Source organism: Lepus europaeus, chromosome 10, assembly GCF_033115175.1.
Source record: "Lepus europaeus isolate LE1 chromosome 10, mLepTim1.pri, whole genome shotgun sequence".
Classification (NCBI taxonomy): Eukaryota; Metazoa; Chordata; class Mammalia; order Lagomorpha; family Leporidae; genus Lepus; species Lepus europaeus.
The window spans coordinates 18,725,602-18,744,633 of NC_084836.1; the positions used below are offsets into that span (position 1 = coordinate 18,725,602).

The 19,032-nt window shown below is 36.8% G+C and overlaps 1 protein-coding gene across 1 annotated transcript in view; it reads left to right on the forward strand.

Moving 5' to 3' along the window:
• NUP37 (nucleoporin 37) overlaps positions 1-17,669 on the forward strand; it is a 41,556-nt gene extending 23,887 nt beyond the window's left edge. Inside the window, exons 6-10 of the mRNA XM_062203031.1 lie at positions 10,125-10,215; positions 12,571-12,752; positions 13,222-13,272; positions 16,855-16,948; positions 17,420-17,669. Of these exons, the coding sequence (XP_062059015.1) occupies positions 10,125-10,215; positions 12,571-12,752; positions 13,222-13,272; positions 16,855-16,948; positions 17,420-17,533 (532 nt within the window). The 3' untranslated portion in view covers positions 17,534-17,669. The remainder of the gene's footprint in view (positions 1-10,124; positions 10,216-12,570; positions 12,753-13,221; positions 13,273-16,854; positions 16,949-17,419) is intronic.
• Positions 17,670-19,032: the final 1,363 nt, after the last annotated feature.

Below are 19,032 nucleotides of genomic sequence, written 5' to 3' on the forward strand. Positions count from 1 at the left end.
TGTGGCACAGCGGCTTACAGCCCAGGCCTGAAGCACCGGCATCCCATACAGGTGCCGGTTCAAGTCTCGGCTGCTCCTCTTTCAATCTAGCTCTCTGCTATGGCCTGGGAAAACAGTAGAAGATGGTCCAAGTTCTTGGGCCCCTGCACCCACGTGGGAGACCCAGAAGAAGCTCCTGGTTCCTGACTTCGGGTCAGCTCAACTCTGGCCATTGTGGCCATTTGGGGAGTGAATCAGCAGATGGAAGATCTCTGTCTTTCTACCTCTTTCAGTAATTATTTCAAATAAATAAAAATAAATCTTAAAAAAAAAAAAAGCAAGAGTTAACAGAGTAACAGTGCAGTGCTTCTATACTTAGATATAACTACATATACATAGTGAGATAGTCTCTGTTCTGCTTTACAATGATGATAATTACAAGTAAGACAGCAGGAAAATATAAGGCAGAGGCAAGTCTCAAGTTGCATAGTTCCAGGGATATGATTGGCTTAAAGTACAGTGTAAATAGTGCCATCTGGAGTTCTATAGCGTCATAGCCCTGAGCAAGTCTTAAGTGTTTAAATAAAAGCTCATATTGGTAGTGATAGAACAAAATTAAATAGGATGTAGGAATGAGAAATAATATTAATCAAAATAGGAAAATATGACAACACAAATTATAGGATGTCAAGTTGAAAAAATAAGGCAGGATCATATTCTTCAGATAAAGCCATTTTATATGTATAGTACCAGAATAAGTCACTGTTAGACCATAGAATGACATATTACTGAAGATTGCAGCAATCTCCTCTCTTGAAACATTCCCATCTTTTGATGGGCTCTAACATTTTCTTGTCATTCAAAAGTCATGTAAAATAGCAAGTCTGGCTCCCATCCAGTTAATGCCCAAAGCACCCTAATCATTAGGATGACCAAAAATGCCTCTTCTGTACCAGAAACATTGATTTATGATTTTATGGATTAATATGCAAACAGGCAATATTTTGCATGTTTATATTAATTCTCAGAAACCTTATATGGTAGATTCTGTTATTATTTCCTTTTAACAAGTAAGCAATACAAGTAGTCTGGCTGTTACGTACTAGACTTTCTTTAAGCTTCTTTATACAATTTAGTCTTTTATGTTACTGAAAAAGCCAGCATTTGTACTAACTTGCATGTTGTGATCAAAATCAAGCATTATGTGGAGCTGAATAAAGTCTATAGACGTGTCATCTTCTGCTGGTGAAGAATTTAAAGATACTTTTTCCAAAACATCCTAGTAGTGATACCTTGAAATGAAAGTACTGTGATCCTTCTTCACAACTCATTAGCACAGTTTTTCAGATGAGGACAAAGAATAAATGCAGCTGCCACTGAGAACTGCATGGACTAAGTCACACTTAAGTAACAAAGGGCTCAAATGCAGCTGAGAAACAGAATTTTTCAGAGGGCAAAGCAAGTTACTCTGGAGTAGGCTCTGTTCGCCTTTCACTAAGAAGGTATTTGGGAAAGTCGTTCATGCTTTCCTACCTCGGAGATCATCACAGGATTTAGAAGAGTGGTGGTAGATACTCAGTGACTGAATGGGTGATGAGAGGAATACAACTTTATGTCTGTCCCTATACTTTTATAAAGGTCCACCCTCTAAAAAAAATGCAACTGACAAATGTGCTTAAAGAAATGCCCAAGTAATATAGGATTACTAGCATTTGGCCTCATGTTCTATGCCATTTTTTATGGTCTCTGGTCATTACCATATATACACACACACATAACCGCATATACATATATACACATGTGTATGCATACATGCATTCCTAAGCAGGATGGTATTACTGATGTTCATCTCTGTTTTATTTGCTTACATATTCATAGACACAGGAAAATGTAAATATTAATGTTCATAGTTAAGATCTAGTATCATCAAAATAAGGTTAAAATTATGTTTGAGAGGTAAGGAAGTACATATTCATTTAGATTTATTACTTCCTACCTACAAAAGAAGCTGAAAGTACTATTTAAGTAGTTAATGGGTTAAGCTTATTATTTTAAAAACTCACTAATATAGAACATCTCATTCCCAGTCAGTGCCAAATAACAGATGTTCTTGTATATTAGAAACAGTACTATTCTGTAAGAACAAGTCAGAGCAACAAGTATTTATTAAACACATTTGTATTGCCAACATGTAGTGCTTTGGGGAATACAAAAGAAACAGAAGACCCTGTACACACTGTAACAGCAAAAGATGTCAGAAATAAATCCCTTTCCTCCTCCTCCTCACCTCTCAATAATCTTGAAATATTAGATAAAAAATTATAGTGAAGGAAAATTGGCTTCTGAAAACCAGAGAGTTCTTAGCTTAAGATTAATCGAAGCATGTAATGTGCCCTTCACTTTCTGTATAAAACGTAGAATATTTGTAGTTCCCATGTACTAGCTGAGATCCTTTTTTAGAAAAATAGAGGAAAAATTTTTTTCAGAAATATAACCAAATCACTGAATAAAGAACTACTAAATTACCTGACAATCACTAAGCTGATCATATAGTGTTTTGAAAAACCTCGCAAGAGGAGAAAGAATGTTTATCAGATGTCCTCTATGTACCACATGCCAGCTTAAGTTCTTTCTTAATTTTCTGTTTATGTGCATTAGAGAGTCTTTACCATCCATAATTACAGTGGAGTGTACCTCCTCCTCCCCCACCCCAATTGGAATCACAAAATATGTAATATATTTACAAAGAGTCCTTGTGGGAAACAAATAAGGAGACCGAGAGCCTTCTGAAGGTAGGCCAACAAAGCATTCCTTGGAAAATAATCCACATTTAGGAGCACATAAATCATAGCTAAATAATTCCACGTACAAAAAGAAATCAGGATCATTTTATTATTCATTGTAATGTGATGGTCAAAGAATTCAGGAAATAAAGTTCCCTGCCTGTCTTCTAAAACTCCATCTCTTTTTTTTTTTTTTTTAATTTTGAATCAATGTCAATTACTGCATAGTTCTAGGAAAAAAATGAGTTTATATTGAATTTGTTAATACCTTGCCTCCATTGAATGCAATGTAAGGATTCTGTGTCTTTAAAAAAAAAAAAAAAAAAAAAACTACCCCAAAATCTGTGGATCACATTTGCAGATGTTTCTACATTCAATGCAATGAAATAATATGTTAGTGAAAGATGGTAATAGAGAAAAGTCAGTAAGGTGATGAAAGAATTTTCTAAAATGGTACATGATCATGTACTGGTAATGCCACTTTCTAATATTCAACACTTAGTTCTTTCTCATATGCCCTTGTAGATGAAATACAAAACCAGTACTTGATAATGTGTGTTCCCAAACCAGTGAGTGTAGTAATTTAAGCTGGCTTTATGTGGTCGTCATGTGGGGTTATAGTGAGTGAGTTGTATAAATGATAATCATGTCCATAAACATCTTTAAGGTTTATTTTGAAAAGCCATTAATGTGAATGATAAGGAATACTCCTCCTTTATGACTTTACTATTCAACAGAGAGTCAAATTTTTGTAAGGTTTCTCAATTTTTCTTGGAAATAAGGAAATGCTAGTATTTCCTAGGTAGCATTAGTTCATGTCAATGCATATGTTAAAGGCATATGCAAAGTCCTTCTACTCTGAATTCTTTAAAGATGAAATCATTATATAAGATGTTTGAAAGCTGGTATTACTTCACAGCTGAGAGTTTTGTTTGGAGGTTTATTTTTAAATGTGACAAAATTTCTCATAGTTTCTATCCTTCAAAAAAGCTGTATGTTTGTATAAGTTAAATATTAATAATTCACCTCAGAAGGGGCCTCAGTTTCTCACCTCTGATGATCAATTCATAGTTTCTGCTGAATTTGTTGATAATCTCAAGCAACATTGTGTTAATTTATGAGATGTTTAACCCCCTCCAAGGCTTCTTGAAGAACAGTAAATTATTGTCTGTATGATATACTTGGTTTATTAGTGTTATGCTTGAAAGAGGCCACTTTTTTTTTAATGTTTACATATTATTTGAAAGCAGAGTTACAGAAAGAGGAGGAAAGACAGATGTCCCATCTGCTGGTTCACACCACAGGTGGCCACAATGCCAGGAGCCAAGGTCTTCTTCTAGGTCTCCCATGTGGGTGCAGGGGCGCAAGGACTTGGTGCATCATCTGCAGCTTTTCCCAGGCCAGGAGCAGGGAGGTGGATCAGAAGTAGAGCAACCAGAACTGGAACCAGCACCCTGCAGGCTATGGCTAACCCACTGTGCCACAGTGCCAGCCCCTACACCACTTTTCCTCCTCCAAAATACAGCCATTGATTACTGACTGATTTTTGACCAGTTATTTTAATTATTAATGGGTAAAATAATAGTATATGCAATTGTCATTTTTACCTTTTTAATTCTTATTCTGGAATCAGTAAAATTTCAAAATATTCATTTCTTTTATTAATACTGCTAGTAGGTAATATTACTACTTGTTCTGTAGTCTCAACTATTAAAAAATTAATTTTTTAATATATTTGAAACAGTGACACATACTGAAAGTACCCTTTACAAAATTCTTGTTTCCAACTGTCAAGCCATTGTTGTCTGTACTTTTGAGGCTTTTGCCTAGCTGTCAGAGTTCTCCATGGCCTGTGCCATAAACTGATGGGGTGTATTCACCTCTTCCATCTGCTATATACCCAGATCTGTGCTCTTGGTGATATGGTTCCACATCTCTGGATTATTTCACACTTAAAACCAGGTATTTTAGCACTAATTCTTTTGTAATTGGTTTCATTTTCCTTTCTAATTCTGTGCTCACTTACTCAGGAAATACACCATGACTTGCCTTTTGCTGAATCTCCATAGTTTGCTGAGTAACTTAGTGATTGATTATTTGAAAACGAGAGGAGAAATCCCATTTTGCTAGCACAGATTCAGTGAAATTTATGAAGGGCCTCCTCATTTGTGTAACTATATATTATTGCTTTGTTCTTACTTTCATATTTAATTCATCAGAATGCTGATTCATATGATCAAGACAATGTCTTTTAGAAAGATTGTGGTTTATAATTTTTGCTTTACTAGTTAGAGAGGGCCAAATGGATACAGATGTGTCATTTAATGTCATCCATTCCTTCTTTTGTCTGTTGTCAAAAACATTTGGTAGCAGAAATTTTCTCCTACAATGAACTCCCTATCAGACAATAAGCTGCCAATTAAAAATGGAGAACAACCAAATGAAAAGAACAGAGTATTACCCAGGAAATTTTCTTTTGAATTCTCAGAAGGAACATTTCTGTCTACTAATTGTCAGTTTAAAAGATCCTTGAGAATATCTAGGATATCCCCAATATGCCAATGCCCCATTTATAGGACCTTTTTATTAATAAAATGGGACAATTATATTTAAATGCCATATGGTAGGAATATTTAATGTTCTGCTGAAAAGAACTCGGCCAAAATGAGGCAGTAATTTTAGCAATAAACTACTAAAAGTAACGTAAGTATAATTCATAATCTCGGATCCAGCTAGTTCTTCATCCCTCCATTTTACAGCTAAATCTAAGAATTTTTATGCTTTTGCAAATGGTCTGTTATCTTTTCAGTGTTTGATCATGTTTACTAAAAAGTCTGTGAACCCTTAAAGCTTATCCCTGTGATGCCACTTTCCTGAAAACTGTTTCTGTGGGAATTATATACTTTAAACAAAACAATTTATTGGCAAAGAAACATGTAATATTAAAACCTGAGTTTCTGAAATTTGATTATTTTTCCTTTTACAATAGTACCCCCATTTATCTGATATGATCTAGACTGATAGTTTTTTTAGGTAGCCAAAAAGTCAAACTTAGGAAATCATTTAAAAACACTGCCCACCTATTTTATTTTAATGTACTATATGTATATGAAAAGTCATTTCTCATTCCTTTGATATTAGGCTAAGGCTTATTTTCTTAGGCTATGGGTCTGTTAGTTGATGTTGGACCTCTCTTTTTTTGCTGAAACTACATATCTAACACAAAGTCTTCAATGAAAGCAGCACTTAAAGCAGTCTTAATTCAGAATACATTTAGCTCTTCATATTTATTATTTAGTCTTTTATAACTGTCACATAGTTAAGAGCAGGGTTTTGTTTTTTTTTTTTTTTTTTCTTTTAGAAATTTACCTTTAGTTAGTTGCTATCAACTTAGCTTCGTTAAAACAGCTCTTTCATACTCAGGTTTTCTCAATTTATATAATATTATGCAATTACACTAGTAGGCTTGGGTTTACAGCACATACCATGATTTGCTAAGCAAAGAACCTATATTCCCTGTTGTTACACATGTAACAAATGCACATAGTGGCTGATTAGGAAGTAGCCTTATAATCCTTGTCAGTTCTGCAGAGGGAGAAAGAAGAATCTATCAGAAGGAGGAAATTAAGAGAGCTTCTACTGTACGTTGTGTTCCCTGCATTTTAAAACTTAAAGATTTACTTATATATGTATATGTGAAGATAATAATGTAAAATTTCAGAAAAAAGAGATGATTTGAGAAATGTACCTTAGAAAATAAGACCAACTGAAAAACTGTACCAGACAAGTGATTGTTTTCAAACTACTTTTTTGTCAGAAAATAAGAAAAAGTTTTAGCTTTTTCCACTGGTTATTAAAAAGAAATATGAGGGGGGAATGAAATATGAGGTTTAACCAATTTGGGAATTCATGATACCTGCTGCTAAAAGCTAAACATATTTATTAAGCTATTTTGTAGCAATTCTTTACCTAGGTATGGACTCTACAGCTGGGGTGTGTGTATGTGTGTATGTAAGGCAACAGTGAAGATGGTATATTGGTCTCTATACTCATTAACTGTTAAATCAGATTTTCAGTTCTGCAAATGACATAATATTTCTTTCAAAGTTACCATAGTGGTATACTTTTCGCTCAATTTAAGTCTTTATAGGTGTCCTATTTATAGGACAATGAAACATAATGTGTTAAAAGACATGTGGAAGAGCTTTAAAACAGCATCGTTGGTAATGAACAAAAATTGGAAACAACATAAATGTCAATAATAGAATGGATAAATGTGTTGTATTTAATTACTGGCATACTCAAACTACAACATGCAACAGTGTTGCTAAATCTCACAAAACTTAATAATAAAAAGTCAGACCAAGAACATAAGTAACATATTATCCCATTTTTATAATGCCCCCAAAACAGGCAAAAACTGTGTATTAGACGGCAGGATAATGGTGAAAGAGAAAGGAAATATGACTGGATGGGAGCACAGTGTGGCTCTGGACTTCTGGAAATACTGTTGACTTGAATGCTGTTCTTCAGGGTGTTATTTTTCAATTGTACACTTAAGATGTATGTGCTTTTATTATGTGTGGTACACTTTTTATCAAAAAAGTAAAAGATATGATTTTATCAGATGGGACTAATAAGAACTAGATGAACCATATAGAAAAAACACAGAAAAATGAGTTGAGCTCTACAGATGGATTTGAAAAGGGCTTAATTATGGAATCTATCAAAAAGGGAAATAAGATTTAACAACTTAAATAGAACCATCTGTAGCTAATTTAGTTAGGATAACTCGTTTCAGCCTAATTTGTTGTATTTTGCATACTTAGTACTTGGATTATGCAACCACTGCAAATTATTGAATAAGCATATAATTATAAGCCATAAATCATTTTATCCTAGACCCCTGAAAAGATATCAGGGTCAGCCTCCTCATTTTTTTTTTAAAAAGAGTCGGATTCTATTCAGGATAAAATGCCATTTAATAAAGTTAGGTTAAAATTTGGCCCATTGATAAGAATGCACTTTATTAATTTACCTGTTTTTATAGAATATCTCTATCCATATTTTCCACCTCTTTTGTTTCTTTCATTTGATATAAGCCAACAAAAAATCAAATACATGTTTAGAATAAGATCAAAAGAGTGGAGATTTTAAAACATCCTCTCCTGAGACTCACTGAATTTGCAAAACAGATTCCCACTATTTCAGTAGTGGTAAGATGCATGCTAACCCATCACTTTATTATGCAAAAGGAAATTGAGAAGAAAGAAATAATTCAGTTGCCATAATTAATAATCTCATTCATTGTGGGGAGTGAAACACAGTTGCATAAACCCTTGGTAACTATGATTCCCCTCTTCAATTAAATTGTAATTGTCTCCCTTATTTAGTAAATACAGATAAAAAAAAGTGATTTAGCAATAACAAGAGTATTCCTTTAAATTACTTAATTAAGCAGGTAACCATTTTGAAAACATTTGTGATCATTTATATGTAACTGATATTTCAGATTGGAGACCCTATAATTTCTACAAGAAGAAAAATACTTCAAGTAATGTGGTTTGACATAGAATATTTTTTTTATTTATTCCCCCCCATCAAGAAACCTTTTATTTAAGGAAATATGAACTTCATGCATTTCATAAGTACAATTTTCAGAATATACTGATTCTTCCCACCATACACACCCTCCCATCACTCTCCCACCCCACCCCTCCCACTCCTCCTTCTCACATTCCCAGTCCCATTTTCCACTAAGATCCATTTTCAGTGAACTTCATATTTATACACAGAAAACCAACTCTATACTAAGTAAAGAGTTCAACGGTTTGAACATACACACACACACACACACACAAACTGTTCCTCAACAGTAGAGACAAGGGCTGTTCAAAGTCATTGCATCTTGAAGTTAACTTCACTTTTTTTTTTTTTAGAAACTTAATTAACTTTAAAGGAGCACTCAAGAATGATACATCTTTTGCAAGCACGTAGACATAATTATAGTGCAGAAGTTCTGCATGAGAAGTTAGTGCACAGTGACTCTTGTTGTTAATTTAACAATTATCACTCTTATGTATGATGTTAATGACCACCCGAGGCTATTGACTTGAGCTGCCTAAGCTATGGTAGCCTTTGAATCCACAAACTCCATCAGTATTTAGACAAGGCCATAAGCAAAGTGGAGGTTCTCTTCTCCCTACAGAGAAAAGTACCTCCTTTTGATGACCACTACTTTCCACTGAGTTGACATGGAATAGTAATGTTGCCTAATAAATGTCTACTTTCTTTGAAATTAAATTATTGCCTAGCCATTAATTTCTTGATGATTATAGAATTTGTTTTATGGTTCCTAAGAGATATGAATTGTACAACCTAGAAGAAAAAGTACAGGCCATTTTAATGAATGGATTCAATTCTTAAGGACCAGCATCTTGTGGGCACATTGCCAGCCATCCACCCACTTCTGTCTCCTGCCATGCTAACTGTGCCAAACTCTGTGCCAGCACTATATTAACAAGTGCTGAGTGTAAAGAATGATCTGAAAAACATTTAGCAGTCTGGGTGGGGAATAGCAATTCTCACAACAAAATACATAATTGGTATTTCTGAGTCTTGTCTTCTCTGGGGATAAGAAAGCAGTTGAGCTAGAGGGCCAGTAAGCAATCTGTCAACAATATGTTGCTATGGATTTGCAACTACTTAGGAGGGGAGGGGGAAGGAGGAGGAGGAGGCAGAAGCCTGTTTTCTTCAACCCACCATTAATCTGGTAGCTGTCAAGCATCACCATCTTTAGGAGTGCAAACTATAGAAGTGAGCCAAATCAGAAAAGGCATAAAATGGGAAGTAGCCACTGTGATGGAAACCCAGAGCTAGAAAGAGTAAGCAGTGTGGAAGATGGCTGCTTCATAAGTTATTTTAAATATGTAAGTGCTATTGTGTGGGGTTTTTTTTGGGGGGGTGGCTATTAAACACCTCTGTTACTGTTAATCGGAATGACTGCTGAAGTGGGGATGCAGCAGTTAGGCTGGTGATTAATCTAGAAACTTCAAGATTTTGCCCACAAGTTAAGAATATTTAAAGAATTTAACTTGGTTACTGTGTTCCACCATTGGTTTTAGATTAATTAGAGAATGTGTATGACTCTTTCTCCCATGCTTGAACATGGTGAAACTTAAATTCATCATACTACTTTCAAATGTTCTAAAAGTAGTATTAGCATTTTCTTTAAAAGATATGCATTAAGTCTAAATATCTACCTTATAATCTGTACTAGCTTTGAATAAATCCAAAGAAGTTTCACTTTTTTTTAGTAGGGATATATCAAGAATATTTAACATTATATTCCTTTTTTATTAGGGTTTGGAACATGGAAGGAATGCAAACAGCTCATTTTGTTCTTCATTCTCCTGGAATGAGTGTATGCTGGCATCCTGAAGATACTTTTAAGGTTAGTGTCAATAACTTAGCTTTTTTTGGGGGGGGGGGGGGAGTAAAAAAGACATACAAACATAATATGTATGCAAATTGTAAGTTAAATAAATCTTTAAAAAAATAAATAAGGTGTTGGTTGTAGTGGGTTAAGCCACCATCTGCAATACCAGCATCCCATCAAGGCCCAGAAGTTAAGTAACTTGCCCAAAGTCGCATGGCTAATAAGTAGAGAATTGACTGGTTCAAGTTCTGACTGCTTCACTTGCAATCCAACTCCCTATTAACTCCCAAGTGGGAGACCTGGATGCAGGTCCTGGATCCTGGCTTTGGCCTGGCGCAGCCCTGGCCATTGTAACCATTTGGGGAGTAAAAGGTGGATGGAAGATGTTTCTCTCTGTCTCTCCCTCCCTCTTTCACCTTGATTTGTGTTTAGTTATTTTACCCGTAATCCTTTGTCCGAGATGGAAAGATTGAGACAAAGTCTTCTGTCTTTGACTTTTGTTGAGATTGATACAACGTTTTAGATATGTGTATAATCAATCCTCATTATTTTCTGAATTTGTGCTTACTAATTCACCTGCTCGTTAAAACATTGACATCCCCACATCAATACTGTGGCACTTCTGTATTCACAGCCTGTACAGAGCAACAACAACCAAAAAAGAATTATGTCGTTTACAAAGATAAGAGAAAAGGAGACTCAAGATCGCGCACTAGATTAAGTGGTAGAACCCATGGTTTTTTATGCCTATTCCCACATTCTTCACAATTCACCAGTAGTACTTTCCACCCCCAGGGATGTGTTCACCTTAATATAACCAGAATTTTTAAAAAAATTCTTAAAAAGTGAAAACTTTACATGAAATACTAGGAAGTTTTGAAAGCACTTTGGGCATCAGTTAATCATGCACTTAGATATTCATGGCAATCTCTGTATCTTATTTCCCATAAATTGGGTATCCTAATGTTGAGTCTAAGAAACAAAGTTTACACAATTACTATTTTTGCAGAATTTAGATTTATCTCTTTAAGATCTATTTTATTTATTTGAAAGGCAGAATTAGAGAGGCAGAGAGATAGTGGTTCACTCCCCAAATGGCCACAATAGCTAGGTCTGGGTAAGGGCAAAGCAGGAGCCTGGAACTCCATCCAGGTCTTCCATGAGTGGGGCAGGGGCCCAAGCACTTGGGACATCTTCCACTGCTTTTCCAGGTGCATTAGCAGGGAGCTGGATCAGAAATGGGGTATCCAGGATGCAAAACAGCACTCATATAGGATGCCTGCACCACAGGCAGAGGCTTAAGTTACTATGCTACAATGCCAGCCCTGGGATTTACAATTAATTTGTGCTTTTGATAAGTGAGTCATAGATGTATAAAAACCAGATAATGTATTGAATGTCTTAAACCTGTGGTATCCTAACATAAAGGAAATAGTGAAGCAGTAGTTGCTGATTTTTGAATGTCAAGCATTATACTGTGTGCTTTACATACATTGCTCATTTACTCATCACAACAACCCTGTAGCTATTCTTTATCCTCACATCTCCATGTTAGAAATGAAGAAGCTGCCAATCACATGGCAGAGTCACTCAGCTCTTAGGTGAAGGAAGCAGCCTTGCTACCCAGATCTGCTTGTGTTCTTTAACAGTGTCATGCTGCTTCCCATTCCAGAAACAAATTGTATAAAGATGTTATATCTGTCTTCAGAAATACATGTTTAGCTATCCTTTCTAGACAGCATAACTAACATCAATTAATAGTAACTTTTCTCATAATAAATCTTTAAATTGATTTCTTCTCCCTAGTCACGATGTGTCATCACTTGAAATGTCCCTTTCTTGAGTTTCTTTTGCTAATTTTCTCTTAAAGTTTCTTATATTTGATACAGATTTTTTTTTTTTAATTTAATTTTGACAGGCAGAGTGGATAGTGAGAGAGAGAGACAGAGAGAAAGGTCTTCCTTTTTGCCATTGGTTCACCCTCCAATGGCCGCATCATGCTGATCTGAAGCCAGGAGCTAGGTGCTTCTCCTGGTCTCCCATGCAGGTGCAGGGCCCAAGGACTTGGGCCATCCTCCACTGCCTTCCCAGGCCATAGCAGAGAGCTGGCCTGGAAGAGGGGCAACCGGGATAGAATCCGGCGCCCCAACCGGGACTAGAACCTGGTGTGCCGGCGCCACAAGGCGGAGGATTAGCCTGTTAAGCCACGGCGCCGGCCTGATACAGATTTTTACAAAGCCTTCTCTTACTTGCATTTTATCCTCCACCTGTAATTTATGCAGATATTTACATTTCACTGTATAACACTGACTTTCTGATTTAGCTGGTAAGATAAGTGAATAAATATCCTTGTGTTGTTCTATCTCACAGTTGATGGTCGCAGAGAAAAATGGAACAATCCGGTTTTACGATCTTACGGCCCAGCAGGCCATTCTGTCTCTGGAATCAGAACAGGTGCCATTGATGTCAGCACACTGGTGCTGGAAAAACACCTTCAAAGTTGGAGCTGTTGCAGGAAATGACTGGTTAATCTGGGATATCACTCGGTCCAGGTACTTCCTTAGCATGTTTTTTACAAAGCAAAAAAAAAAAAATCAATTAACTATTGCTAAATGAGCCATTGGGCCATTCTTGTACACCTGGGCTTCAATGTAGCGTGAAAACAAGGCCCTCATGTAGGAGGGCCATGACTATGGATTTTTACAACACGTAATCATGCTTTGCACATTTACTTTGGAAGAAACCCAGAAAGGACAATACAGACAAGGAAATCTTTGATCTGAGCAGTATTTGCTTTTTTTAGAAAAGAAGAAAAACATTGACTTTGTTGTGCCTCATGGTGATTCTAAGTAGAGTTTAGCGCATTTCATGTATTTTAACTGTGTGCTCATTTGGAATTTTGTTACAGTTTAAGTATACTGAGCATTCTGTCCTTTAAAGAGAAAAGATCTTTAAACCTTAGTAAATCCATCTACTCAGTTCCACCATATGACTTACAAAATGCAAAATATTATCTTTCAGCTATCCTCAGGAAAAGAGACCTATTCACATAGATCGAGCCTACTTATTCAGGTAATGGACCATTTTCTTGGAGTTGTAGTTTACCTGATTTTTTTTTTTTTAAAGATGTTATTTATGGGGCCGGCTCTGTGGCGCAGTGGGTTAACACCCTGGCCTGAAGCACCGGCATCCCATATGGGCACCAGTTGGAGATCCAGCTGCTCCACTTCCAGTCCAGCTCTCTGCTCTGGCCTGGGAAAGCAGTGGAGGATGGCTCAAGTTCCTGGGCCCTTGCACCCACGTGGGAGACCCAGAAAAGGCTCCTGGCTCCTGGCTCCGGCCGTTGCAGCCAGTTGGAGAGTGAACCAGCAGTAGCTCTGACTTGCAAATAAATAAATAAATCTTTAAAAAAAAAAGATTTTATTTATTTAGTTGAGAGAGAGAGTTACAGACAGTGAGAGGCAGAGAGAGAATGGTCTTCCATCCACTGTTTCACTCCCAAATATCTACAACAGCTGAAGCTGGGCTGATCCAAAGCCAGGAGCTTCTTTCGGGTCTCCCATGCGGGTACAGGGGCTCAAGCGCTTGAGTCATCTTCTTATGCTTTCCCAGACCATGGCAGAAAGCGGGATCAGAAGAGGAGCAGCCGGGACAAGAACTGGCTCCCATATGGGATGCCAGCACCACAGGCAGAGGATTAACCTGCTGCACCACAGCGTTGGCCTTCCTTGACATTTTGACTTTCTGCTCGGCCACCTCTGGAATATTTTCCCACTTCCTCTCCTTTACACTTGATTGTTTTTTCCTGATTGTTTTATAAGTGGTTATTTTGCCTTTGCAACTGAGTCTGCTTTTGTCTTTTGGTCTAGGTAAGGAATTGATTGATTTTCCAAATATTTTCTTTAAAAATTTTGTAAAAAAATAAAATGTTGCCACTCCAACAGTTTTGAGTATAAGTATGATACTTCCTAATTGCTGTGTGCTGATATAGATGTGAATGTGGATGGACCCACATCTATGTATCTGAACTTCATTATTGTACTTTAAATGAAAGCATGCTATAAATCTGCGATATGATTTTTTTCACTTAAATTAAGGCATATCTACTCTGTGCTCTAGTATTCATTTTTCATGGCATTCCATTATATAGTATAGTCGTTAAGTTGCTTCAGCTTTAAGTAACAGGAAAACAAGCAATATAGACTAAAACCAATAAAACATGTACAATATGCTATATTTCATAAAATCTGAAATGTCTCCAATAAAATTGTAGAACTTGATAACATCAGTATTAAGAATGAAATATAGGCTGGCGTCATGGCTCAATAGGCTAATCCTCCGCCTACGGCGCCGGCACACCAGGTTCTAGTCCCAGTCGGGGTGCCGGATTCTGTCCCGGTTGCTCCTCTTTCGGTCCAGCTCTCTGCTGTGGCCCGGGAGTGCAGTGGAGGATGGCCCAGGTCCTTGGGTCCTGCATCCGCATGGGAGACCAGGAGAAACACCTGGCTCCTGGCTTTGGATCAGCGCAATGTGCCAGCCACAGCGCACCAGCCGCAGCAGTCACTGGGGGGTGAACCAACGTAAAAGGAAGACCCTTTTCTCTGTCTCTCTCTCTCTCACTGTCCACTCTGCCTGTCAAAAAATTTTTAAAAAATTTAAAAACAAAAAGAATAAAATATAATCAACTTTGTGTTCAGATGCCCTAGCATATAAGATGCATCCTCATTTCAGGGATGTAAGCAAATATACATCTTTTAAATACACATGGTAGACTAAGTGGTACTTAAGCCTGGTGGAGGCGATCTCTCTGTTGGTTTAACAGCTCATCAGTGACCTCAAGAGCTCAGACTTTTTTCATCCTTTCCCTCTGTCATCCTCAATGGGGGGCTTTAGCTTTGTTACTTCACAGTATATCTGACAAGGGGTTAATAGATTAATAACCAGAATTTAAATAATTCAATCCAATTAAAAACAAATAATCTTATTTTAAAATGGGCAGTAGATTTAAACAGACATCAAAAGAAGACATATCAATGGCCAACAAGTACAGGAAAATATGCTGAACATCACTAACCATTAGGGAAGTGTAAATGAAAACCACAGTGAAATACCACCACACTCCAATTAGATTGGTGGTTATCAAAAAGACAAAAGATAACAAATGCTGGTAAGGATGTAGAGAAAAGGGAATCATAGTATAACCGTTATGGAAGACACTATGCAGGTTCCTCAAAAAACTAAAACTAACTGATCCAGCAATCCCACTACTGGATGTATATCCAAGGGAAATGAAATAATACTGTCAAAGAGACATCTACACTTCTGTGTTTATTGCACCACTATTGACAGTGGCCAAGAAACAGAAACAATCTAAATATCCATCCATTATTGAATAGATAAGGAAAATGTGGTACATATATAAAATATGATATTTACTCAACCATAAAAATGTTGAAAACTTGTCATTTGCAGCATCATGGATGGAATTGGAGGTCATTATGTTAAGTGAAATAAGCCAGGCAGAGAAAGACAAGTACCACATGACTTCACTCATAAATATAAAAAAGTTGACTCATGGAAGTTAAGAGTATAATGGTCACAAGAGGGAAGGAGTTTGGGGAAGAAGGAGATGGAAAAGGTTGATTAACAGGTACTAAGTAACAGGTTTAAGAATTTCTGATGTTCTATTACACAGTAGGGGGACTATAGATGATAATAATGCACTGCATATTTCTTTGCAAAAAAAAAAATAGAAGAAAAAATTTTGAATGTTTCTACCATAAGGAAATGGTAAATGTTTTAGGAGATAGATATGTTTACCCTGGTTAGACATTACCCAGTGTAGACATGAATAAAAATGTAGATTTTTTTTATGTCTGCTAAAAGTAAAATAAAAATGTTTAAGTACTATTTAAAAACACAAAAGTGGCTAACGAGTCCCAGCCATCATGCCTCATGCCACCTTGTTAAAGTTAGAGGACAGCAAGAAGATTCTCCTTCCATTGTGGATACCTGTAACATTTACTGCTCCCCGAACCCCCACAAGTGTATCTCATCTGCTAAGTTGGACACACTATACCAGAACAAAGTTGGGGTCCAGTCAACACGAGAAAAGGGCTGAATGGCAACTGGAAGACAACTAATTATGTCTGCCACACTTAAAAATATAATAGCTCCTTTTTTGTCAAGGAATAACTTCTCTTATATCTTCCCACTTAACTTACAGTGTTAGACATATTATCGGAGCCCCATAACACTAGTTCATTTAATAAACTGCAGTGTCCAGTCTGCCTTAAATTATTTATATATTCTAGATGTTTATATCATCTCAAAGAATTTGAACACATGAGTGTATCACTAATTTTATAAGAAATGTCAATAAGGCATACTGTGAAATATTTTGTATCTGGTATGTCTCTTACTACACCAATAGTCCTTTGCTATAAGAAAGAGACTGTGTTAACCTCTGTAACTGAAATCTAATGCAGTGGTACACAGTAAGCACTTACAGAGAAAATGTTTATAACTTAAATGTAAAGCCATTGACAAATTAGGATTATAAAATTACTGCTTTTCTGCCAAAAGGAATAACCTGTTTCAGAATCACTTAGATATTCGTAGCATACTGTTCTTTTATGTTGTCTCTTTTCTTAGGTGGTCTAAAATTAGTGAAAACTTGTTTGCAACTACTGGTTATCCTGGTAAAATGGCAAGCCAGTTTCAAATTCATCATTTAGGACACCCTCAGGTAATGTGGAAATACTTTGTGAGTACATGTTTTTAAAATTTGTTTTTAGCTTTTCTATCCTTAGCCCCCAAATTTGTAATTTAAACAAAAGACATTTATGTCTGTTGTATGTTTAAAATGAAAAAGAGTTTTTTGATGTTTAAATTACCAGTGGCAATAGGAATTTTTTGCCAGAGTTCATGTAAGAAGCATATTTCTTCTGTTGCTTTTATATTTTCTCCTTCTTGTTTGGTTGATGCAGACTCTAAAAATGTTTGCATGTGAGCTGTACCAGTTATTCATAGGGAGACTGTATTCCTTCCAGCCAGCTGCAAATAAATAATGTGTAGGTCACCTCTGAGGGAACATTGTTTTACATTTCTACTATAAACAAAGATAATTTATCAAAGCATTTCTTATTTTTGGAAGTAGTTTTTATTCATTAACTTTGGGAATTTATTGTACTTCTTTAATTCTTCATGTATTTTATAGCCCATCCTCACTGGTTCTGTGGCTGTTGGATCCGGCCTTTCCTGGCATAGAACTCTCCCACTCTGTGCAATTGGAGGAGATCACAAGCTGTTGTTTTGGGTGACTGAAATGTGAAGTAAATTTTCTCTGTTCTTTAGATTCACAAACCTTGTATTTTTAGTACACATTTTTGAGAATTTCTTATTTTTATATTAAATGTTACTGTAAACTCTAAAAAATGTCTCAGTTGTTGCTTTTGTTAAATAAAGTGCTGATCATTTGAAAAATTATTTTCTTATTGTCTTCTGTGAGTGGATGGATGCATGGATGGATAAGTAGGTAGGTATAGAAATTTTTAATTATGTTGTAAGACTGTATAATTGACTTAGAAGCTCAGCTCCATAAGAGATGACTGTGGAAAAGTAATACTTTATTTATTTTATTAGAGGATTATTCAAAGTGTATTCTGTCTTTATTTTGAGTATATGTTTTCCTAATTCTCAGGGCCACAGACATTTACAGAAGGAGAAAAAAAATCTCTCCTCAGTGCACTCTGAAAGTGAATAAATGTATATTTAAGTTGTATGAATTTTTTTTTTTTGCATCAAAATAAAGTTCTCTCTTAGTCCATTTACCGTGAACTTTTTTGAAGTATTAGTGTATGTGTGTATATATTTGTTAGCAGTCTATAGGTCCAGGGTTGTTATAACTTTATCAGTACTTATAAAAGGTTGTTACTCTAAATATGAAAAGGTTTACAGGGGCCAGAACTGTGGCATAGTAGGTAAAGCTGCCACTTGCAGTGCTGGCATCCCATATGGGCACCGGTTCGAGTCCCGGCTGCACCACTTCCAATCCAGCTCTCTGCTATGGCCTAGGAAAGCAGTAGAAGATGGCCCGACTCCTTGGGCCCCTGCACCCCCAAGGGAGACCGGAAGAAGCTCCTGGCTCCTGGTTTCAGATCAGCACAGCTCTGGCCATTATAGCCAATTGGGGAGTGTACCAGCAGATGAAAGACCTCTCTCTCTCTCTCTCTCTCTCTCTCTCTCTCTGCCTCTCCTTCTCTCTCTGTGTAACTCAGACTAAATCGTTTTTAAAAAAAAGTTTACGTGGCTCAATGGGCTAATCCTCCGCCTAGTGGCGCCGGCACGCCGGGTTCTAGTCACGGTCAGGGCGCTGGATTCTGTCCCGGTTGCCCCTCTTCCAGGCCAGCTCTCTGCTATGGCTAGGGAGTGCAGTGGAGGATGGCCCAAGTCCTTGGGCCCTGCACCGGCATGGGAGACCAGGAGAAGCACCTGGCTCCTGGCTTCGGATCAGCGCAATGCGCCGGCCGCAGCAGCCATTGGAGGGTGAACCAACGGCAAAAGGAAGACCTTTCTCTCCATCTCTCTCTCTCACTGTTCACTCTGCCTGTCAAAAAAAAAAAAAAAATGATTGATTATGTTACTCAACCCTGTTTACTAAATGCAAATTACCTTTCATTAGACACTTCATTATTCTTAGAATATTTGGTGCATCATGGGTATGGTACAGCTAACCTTGAACATACACGTTATGGATTATACTTGGAATTATGTCCCCCCTTTGATGGATCTTCATCATTCCAAAAAAGTTAAGTGTTTTTGAGATGGCAC